The sequence below is a fragment of the Wolffia australiana genome, chromosome 2 (assembly GCF_029677425.1).
Source record: "Wolffia australiana isolate 7733 chromosome 2, ASM2967742v1".
Lineage (NCBI taxonomy): Eukaryota > Viridiplantae > Streptophyta > Magnoliopsida > Alismatales > Araceae > Wolffia > Wolffia australiana.
This window is the reverse complement of record NC_135836.1, coordinates 596,496-604,799: the sequence shown is the minus strand read 5'-3', so window position 1 is coordinate 604,799 and position 8,304 is coordinate 596,496. Positions and strand designations below refer to the sequence as shown.

Genomic DNA, 8,304 nt, shown 5'->3' with positions numbered 1-8,304 from the left:
AATTATCCTTCATGATCTCCTTATCAAGGCATTGACAGATAAAAGTGTGTACCATTTCCACCAATTTTCACATGACATTGAGATGTCATTAAAATTTGAATCATCGTACGGGAGAAGGGAGCATCAGTGCCGGAGTTCAACTTCCAAAAGGGCCTTGAATGCAGAGAAGTTGGCGCCACCTCACTTCTGCAGTTGCCTCTTTCTTCGCCGGTCACTGTCACACCATCTGTGCTTTCTTCTTTCATCTCTCTCTCTCTATCTCGCCCTCTCCATCTCTCTCTCTCTCTATGTCGCTTTCTCCATCTCTCGCTCTCTATCTCTCTCTCTCTCTCTCTCTCTATCTCGGTCTCTCTCTCTCTCTATCTCGCTTTCCCTGTCTCTCGATCTCGTCTCTCTATCTCTCTCTATCTCGCTCTCTCCATATCTCTCGCTATCTCGCTCTCCCTATCTCTCTCTCTATCTCGCTCTCCCTATCTCTCTCTCTATCTCGAACTCTCAATTTCGCCCTCAAACTCTCTCTCTATCCTCTCAAACTCTTTCTCTATCTCGCTCTTTCAAACTCTCTCTCTATCTCGCTCTTTCAAACTCTCTCTATCTCGCTCTCTATTTCGCTCAATCTCTCTCTGTCTCGCTCTATCTTTCTCTATCTCGGTCTGTCTCGCTCTCTATGTCTCACTCTATCTCGCTCTAGCTCTCTATGTCTCGCTCTATCTCGCTTTCAATATTTCTCTCTATCTCGCTCTATCTCGCTTTCAATATTTCTCTCTATCTCGCTCTATCTTCCTCGCTACCTCTTTCTATCTCTATGCGCAGCTGATGACTGCTCGAGTGACCTCAGCATTTATGGTCCTCTTCTTGTTAGCGGTGTCTTAAATGACATGGGCATATCTCCCCAATCCTCTACGCCCTAATTAGTAATTACTCCTCTGTCTCTCTGTCGTCTTCCTGTTGCGTATCGGACTCCTTGGTTTTGACGGCAAACTTCTCCAAAAGCCCAGAGCGCCCTCTCTATTACTGTCTATCTCTTTATTTATGTCTCTCTCTCTATCCCTCTCTATCTCTCTCTATGTATACATCTCTCTGTATGTATCTCTCTATCTCTTCCTCTGTTTGTACCTCTCTATCTCTCTTTCTGTATGTATCTCCCTATCTCTCCTTCTGTATGTATCTCTCTATTTCTGTCTCCCTGAAAGTATGTCTCTATTTCTCTCTCCCTGAAAGTATCTCTGTACTTCTCTCTTTCTGTACATATCTCTCTATCTCTCTCTGCCTGTATGTATCTCTCTATTTATCTCTCTATATCTAACACACTCTATCTCCTCTCACTCTCCCCAAGTCTCCAACACTCTCCCCAACACTCGCTATATATCTCTCTCACTCTATACATATACATCTATCTCTGGTCCTCTAAATATATCTGTCTCCAATTATGCATCTATATCTCCATCAATATCTAGCAATCCATCCCTATATTTTTTTTAAAAAAACCCTTCTTTCCATTTCTCTCCATATACATCTATCTATCTACATCTCTCTCACCTCCATTGATATATCTGTCACTATCTCCCCGTACGTACACGTCATTAACAGCTCTTCATCTGAATGCCCAGGAGGCTATGCAGGGGCGCGGGGGAATAATAGGGCGACGCCCAGGACGACGCACAGTAAAGAGTGAATCCAACTCTCTTCCTCTGTCCTCAAGCGACTGCGATAGATTGATAGATAGATCATAGATAGACCGCCCAATAGACGCAGCCCTAGAGCTTCCTCAAGTATGGAGGTTAGATGATCCGAGACAGATCGCCAGCAGAAGAACAACAAGAACAAGGAGGAGGCGAAGAAGGAGAAGAAGAACAAGGATAAGGAGGAGAAGGAGAAGAAGGAAAGGAGGAGGAGAAGAAGAAGGAGGAGAAGGAGGAAAAGAAGAATAAGAAAGAGGAGGAGAAGAAGGAGGAAGAGAAAGAGGAGAGGGAGGAGGAGAAGGAGAAGAAGAAGAAGCAGAAGAAAGAGAAGGAGAAGAAGAATAATCAGAAGAAAGAGAAGAAGGAGAAAAAGGATAAGAAGAAGAAGAAGAAGAAGAACAACAACAACAACAACAACAAGGAGGAGAAGAAGAAGAAGAAGAACAACAACAAGAAGTAGTAGTAGAAGAAGAAGAACAACAACAACAACAAAAACAACAAGGAGAAGAAGAAGAAGAAGAAGAAGAAGAAGAAGCAGGAGAAGGATGCCGACGGTGTGGGTATCGTTGAGGAAGTCGCTGCAGTGCAAATCAGAGCCATCGGACGTGCACGATCCGACGGCGAGCGCGAATCCGACCCACAATCTCCATCTGGGTTCGATCCTGACGAAGAAACCAGCCCGCTCGGGCTGCTCTCGCTCCATCGCCAACCTCAAGGACGTGGTCATCCATGGCAGCAAGCGCCACTCCGAGCAGCCCCCTTCCTGCAGCCCGCGCTCCATAGCCAGCAGCGAGTTCCTTCACCCCATCGCCCACGACGTCGTTCTCAGCAGCGACACGGCCGAGCTCAAGATCACCGCCGCCGCCGCCTCCGGCTTGCTCCGCCCCAGCGCCGCCGCTGCCCGCCGTAGCCCTTCGTTTAGGGGCGCCGCCACGCCGCCGCGCAAGCCCGCTGCGGGCTCGCCGCTCGCCGGCGCTGTTCTCGGCCAGCGGAGTTCTTCCGCCGCCGTGGCTTGTAACAAGTGCGGGGAGCAGTTTGGGAAGGTGGACGCTGCCGAGGCGCATCATTTCTCTTTTCACGCCGGTTTGATCTTTTCTCTCTCTCTCTCTCTCTCTCTCTCTCTCTCTCTCTCTCCCTTTGAATCTTTCTGGGTTGTGTTTTTTTTTTCTTCTTCTTCTTCTGTTTTTTGATTTGTTCTCCTCTCTTTGGTTGTTCTTAGCGCTAGATTTCTCTTCCGAGTTCTTGGAGGAGAGTTTGATCTTTCTCCCCCGAGGGATTATCGCTCGAAAAATCCCTCTTTTGTTTTCTTTTGTTTGATTTCTCTTCCGATTTTCTTTTCAAGATTCTAACTTTCTGGTGGGTTTTAAGGTTATTGCCGAGAGAATTTGAGGGTCTTTTAGCTTTTCGGCGCTAGATTTTTTATGCCAAATGCTCGTAAAGTTCCTGACAGCTCTCTTCCTTGAAATAAAATAAAAACGAAGATTTCGCTCGAACAGTGTATCAAAATTGAATAGGTTTTTCTTCCCCAAATCACAATCCCACCCAATATCAGGTCTTTTTTCATCTGCTGATCGATTTCCTTTCACTTCTGGGCAAAAGCCTATCTTTTAATTATAATTTAAATTTATCGCCATGAAATTCTAGCGTATTTCAACCACCACTTAAATTTATAGGGAGCTTTCTTCCGTGAAAAATATATTTAAACTTAGCTTTCCTCCGTGGATCGTAGCATATATTTCCTTCTCTGACGAAGATCACTGCCAGTGACGGAGCTGGCCGAGGGGGATTCGTCGAGGAAGATCGTGGAGATAATCTGCAGAACAGGGTGGGCAAAGTCCGAGAATTCGGGCATGAGGATCGAGCGTGTGCTCAAGGTTAACAACATGCAGAAAACCCTTGCCCGCTTTGAAGAACACAGAGAAACCGTCAAGTTGCGAGCCAGCAAGCTCCCCAAGAAGCACCCCCGCTGCCTCGCTGACGGCAACGAGCTCCTCCGCTTCCACGGCGCCACTGTCGGCTGCTCGCTGGGCATCAGCGGCAATGGAGGGATCTGCGATGGCAGCAACTGTGGCGTGTGCAGGTAGCGTTCGACATTCATTTTCATCCTGAAGACGAATTTACGATCATCGTTGTCGTTGTCATCATCATAGTTATTGTCATCATCATCATCATCATTGTCATCATCATCGTCATTGTCATCATCATTATCACCGGCATAGTCATTGTCAGACGCCATTCGCTTTCATCCTGAAGATAAATTCTCGATCGTCATTGTCATTGTCATCATGGTTGTTATTATCATCATCAACGTCATTGTCATCATTATCGTAATTCTCATCGTGGTTGTTATTGTCATCATCATCGTCATTGTCATCATTATCGTAATTGTCATCATGGTTGGTATTGTCATCATCATCGTCATTGTCAACATTATCGTAATTGTCATCGTCATTGTCATTGTCACCGTCATTGTCATTGTTATTCAGTTCACGGTGTTCATCACGGTCGTGGTTGTGGTCATGGTCATGGTAATGGTTATGATCATGGTCTTCGTGAAGGAGAAGGTCATGGTCATGGTCAAAGTCGTGGTCATGGTCATGGTCATCGGCATCGGCATCGGCATAGTCATAATCTGAGGGTCAAAGGATGACAATGACGACTCGTCCTCTCCTCATTCAGATGACGAAGACGACTATGAACTCGTCATCATACAGATCATTCATTTTTATCCCTATCAGATGACGAGTTTGTCATGTCCTTCATTCTCTTGTCACTTTCTCTATTTTTGCTCTCTCAGTGAATGAGGATGACAAACTCGTCTTTGTCCTCGTCATTTGTCTGTGGCTAAGACGTCAAACTGGCCAGTCTCGTTAGTGACCGTCATCGTTGGCGGCGAGCGCAGGATTATAAGGAGGGGTTTTGGGGGGGAGAAGAGGAGCGGGCCAGGGGTGTTTACGGCGGCGACGAGCGCGAGGGCGCTGGGGGCGGCCGAGGGGGCAGCGAGGAAGGCACTGATGGTGTGCAGGGTGATAGCGGGGAGGGTGCACAGGCCGGTGGAGAAGGCGGAGGAGATGGCGGGGTTCGACTCGTTGGCGGGGAAGGTGGGGCTGTATGCCAACATTGAGGAGCTCTACTTGTTCAGCCCCCAGGCCCTGTTGCCCTGCTTTGTTGTCATTTGTAAGCCCTGAATTCTGTTGATGGGTTGGGTGGTGATCATTGCACACCTTCAAACGGAGGGCATGTCCATCAGCTTAAGCAAAAACCTCTGCAGGCAGTGCTTCCTCTTTGTACACCAGATAGCCCAAACATTTGACAAGGCCATTGTTTGAGAGAGAGAGAGCTTGCCCAAGCACTTCACCAGGCCATTGTATATTTGTATGTGTATGTGAGAGAGAGATGGATATAGAGAGAGATGGAGAGACAGAGTGAGAAAGAGAGAGATATAGAGTTAGAGAGATAGTGAAAGAAACAAAGAGCGAGATAGAGAAAGAGAGATAGTGAAAGAAAGAAAGAGAGAGAGATAGAGAAAGAGAGAAAGTGAAAGAAAGAAAGAGAGAGATAGAGAAAGAGAGAGAGGGAGTTTGATAGCCAAAGAGATAGAGAGATAAATAGAGAGAGATAGAGAAAGAGAGAGAGAGTCAGGTTGCCTAAACATTTGATTGGGGCATTTTTCAATAGAGATCTTTTACTTCATTAGACATATATGCCTAAACATTTGATTGCAAAAACATATTTGCAGACATATACGTGTAATTTAAGTTACCATTAGTCCCTGGAAAAGACGTGTCGTTATGTACGTTAACGGAGTTTAAGATTTCTCTCTTGTTTTTTATGTATGATGAGTCAAGTCCATGGGTCAATTCGTCTGTAAGAAATCTGCGCAGAGCATCAAATTACTGAAAACGAGTACCTAAGATTTCTAGTAAGAGAGAGGAGTAGTTTCTAGTCTCTACAAACAGCGAGAGGGAGCTGACAATTCAAGGAACAGCTGAAGGGTAGAGAGAGAAACAAGGGGGGAACAAGAGAGAGAAACGAGGGTAGCAAGAGAGAGAAACGGAGACATAGAGATGTGACAAGTCAAAGGCTCACAGGAAGAAAAACTAGGTAGCCTATGCAATTTTTCTTTGTAGACAAGAGAGAGGAAGAGATGGGCTCTTCGCTGAAGTTCCCTCTTCTTCTCTTTTCTTATAAATGCTTCATTCTTCAGGAATGAGAAAGTAAGAACAAGAGAGAGAGAGAAATAGAGATAGAGAGAGATAGAGAAAGAGGTAGAAGAAGAGAGAGAGAAAACAAAAGGAAGGTCAAACGTCGACTCTATTCCTTTTTAAATAGCTAATCTTTGCGAACAAGAGAGAGTTTTATGGCATCAAACTGGGAGAAGAATTTGCCTTCAATTCTGTCGTTGACTTCTCTATCTTTCTCTATCTCTCTCCCTGGAGCTCCCTAGCGTGTGGAGACAAATCAAACCAAACCTTGAAAAATCTCTCTCTCTCTCTCTCTCTCTCTCTCTTTATATCCAACCATAAGACTGATAATAGTGTAACTCCACCCTCGATTCTGCCGTCACAAACTTGCGAATGACGATTCACGTGGAAGCGAGGCATTAATGAACGCTGTCCAAAACAGGTACCAGCCTCTGGCATGTAGCTACAGTTGCCAGAATTTCATTCAAAAATATTATATTTTTTTGCTGGCCATATCTGCGTTATGGGGTCTCCTTCACGTGTTCTTGATAAAGCGGATATGCTTTGACCCGGAAGAAAGAGAGAGAAAGAGAGTGATAGGGATAGAGAGATATAGACAGAGAAAGAGAATTAAATGCTGTAAATAATCTAGGTATATTAGAAACTTTGGGGAACAGTGCAGTCAATGATGACAGCAGTCGAAAACAAACAGGGGAGGGCAGTGAAGAAGAGAGCATAGTATTCCAACAGTTCTGGGCCCCCCTTAATATCGCAGGCTGTATGCCTTGTAGCATGCCAAACAGACAGACAAATAGGTGTATAGATTTATTGATAGATTGATTGACAGAGATATAGTGACTGATATATGGATGATGGATGGAGAGATCCAAACAAAAACGATAATTCCTGAGTGGCTGAAACCCATGTGATCCTTTTCACACACACTCTCTCTCTATTTCTCTCTCTATCTCTCTCTCTCTCTCTCTCTCTCTCTCTCTCTCTCTCTTTCTGTATCTCTTTACATCTCTCTATCTCTCGCTGTATCTCTCTATGTATCTCTATCTCTCTCTATCTCTCGCTATATCTTTCTAGCTCTCGTTATATCTCTCTATCTGTCGCTATATCTCTTTATCTCCCTCTATCTAAATCTCTCTACCTCTCTCTATATATCTCTCTCACTATTTATCTCTATCTAAATCTATCTATCTCTCTAGTTCTCTCTCTATCTCTCTATTTTTCTCTCTATCTCTCTCTAGTTCTCTCTCTATCTCTCTATTTCTCTCTCTATCTCTCTCTAGTTCTCTCTCTATTTCTCTCTATCTCTCTATCTCTATCTAGTTCTCTCTCTATCTCTCTATTTCTCTCTCTATCTCTCTCTAGTTCTCTCTCTATTTCTCTCTATCTCTCTATTTCTATCTATTTCTCTCTATCTCTCTATTTCTACCTATCTCTATACCTATCTCTACAAATCTCCCTCTCTTTATCTTTATCTATTTCTATCTCTCTCTATCGCTCTCCCTCTCTATCTTTATCTATATCTCTATCTCTCTCCCCATCTCTATCTCGTTATCTCTTTCCATCCTCTCTATTTTTCTCTTTATCTCTATCTCTATCTATCTCTCCCTCTCCATCTCTCTCTACTCCCTCTCTATATATATCTCTCTATCATACTCTATCTATCTCCATTTCTCTTTATCTTTCCCTCTCCATCTCTCTTTACTCCCTCTCTCTATATATCTCTCTATCTTATTCTATTTATCTCTTTCTCTCTATCTCTCCCTCTCCATCTCTCTCTATCTTACTCCATCTCTCTATCTTACTCGATCTCTCTATCTCTCTCTCTACTCCCTCTCTCTCTATATATATATCTCTCTCTTTTTATCAGATGAACACATATATATATATATATAAATATCTATCTTAATCTATCTCTCTCTTTCTATATGTATCTATATCTCTCTCTCTTTCTACCTGTATCTCTCTCTCTATCTGTATCTCTATCTCTCTCTCTCTTTCTATATGTATCTCTATCACTCTCTCTTTCTATCTGCATCTCTATCTTTCTCTCTCTCTTTCTATCTGTACTCTATCTCTTTCTTTCTCTCTCTCTCCCTCTCTCTCTCTATCTTTATCTCTATCTCTCTCTTTCTCTCTCCCTCACATCTTTTTACTTTCGTTAATTAAAAATGACACGGCTGGCAGAAAAGATCCAGGTCATGTTCTCTTTTTTACTGATTATCTTGTCCCAAATTTTTTTCTGGATAAGACGTAGGCAAACCTAAAATGGATCTTTCACTGTATCTAAAAGAACTATAGTTAGTCGCTCCTCAAAGTCTATCAGTCTTTCTATGCTGGCGTGGTCACATCACATCGCATCTATTTCGCTATTCCTTCTCTCTCTGCACTCTCTTTGGACAGCAGCTGAGTCAAATAAAGAA

The 8,304-nt window shown here is 43.7% G+C and overlaps 1 protein-coding gene across 1 annotated transcript; it reads left to right on the top strand.

The window, feature by feature from the left end:
- The first annotated feature begins 1,629 nt into the window (after positions 1-1,629).
- Positions 1,630-5,054, top strand: LOC144716469 (uncharacterized). Its single transcript, XM_078591579.1, has 3 exons — positions 1,630-2,765; positions 3,447-3,762; positions 4,585-5,054. The coding sequence occupies exons 1-3, from the start codon at positions 2,228-2,230 to the stop codon at positions 4,868-4,870; spliced, it is 1,140 nt and encodes a 379-aa protein (XP_078447705.1). The 5' UTR covers positions 1,630-2,227; the 3' UTR covers positions 4,871-5,054.
- Positions 5,055-8,304: the final 3,250 nt, after the last annotated feature.

Bases quoted from the DNA above. Each gene is read 5' to 3' on its own strand.
- LOC144716469 (XM_078591579.1), top strand. From the start codon at position 2,228: ATGCCGACGGTGTGGGTATCGTTGAGGAAGTCGCTGCAGTGCAAATCA. The intron at 2,766-3,446 runs GTTTGATCTTTT...GATCACTGCCAG, and splicing joins TCATTTCTCTTTTCACGCCG to TGACGGAGCTGGCCGAGGGG. The intron at 3,763-4,584 runs GTAGCGTTCGAC...CGGCGAGCGCAG, and splicing joins AGCAACTGTGGCGTGTGCAG to GATTATAAGGAGGGGTTTTG.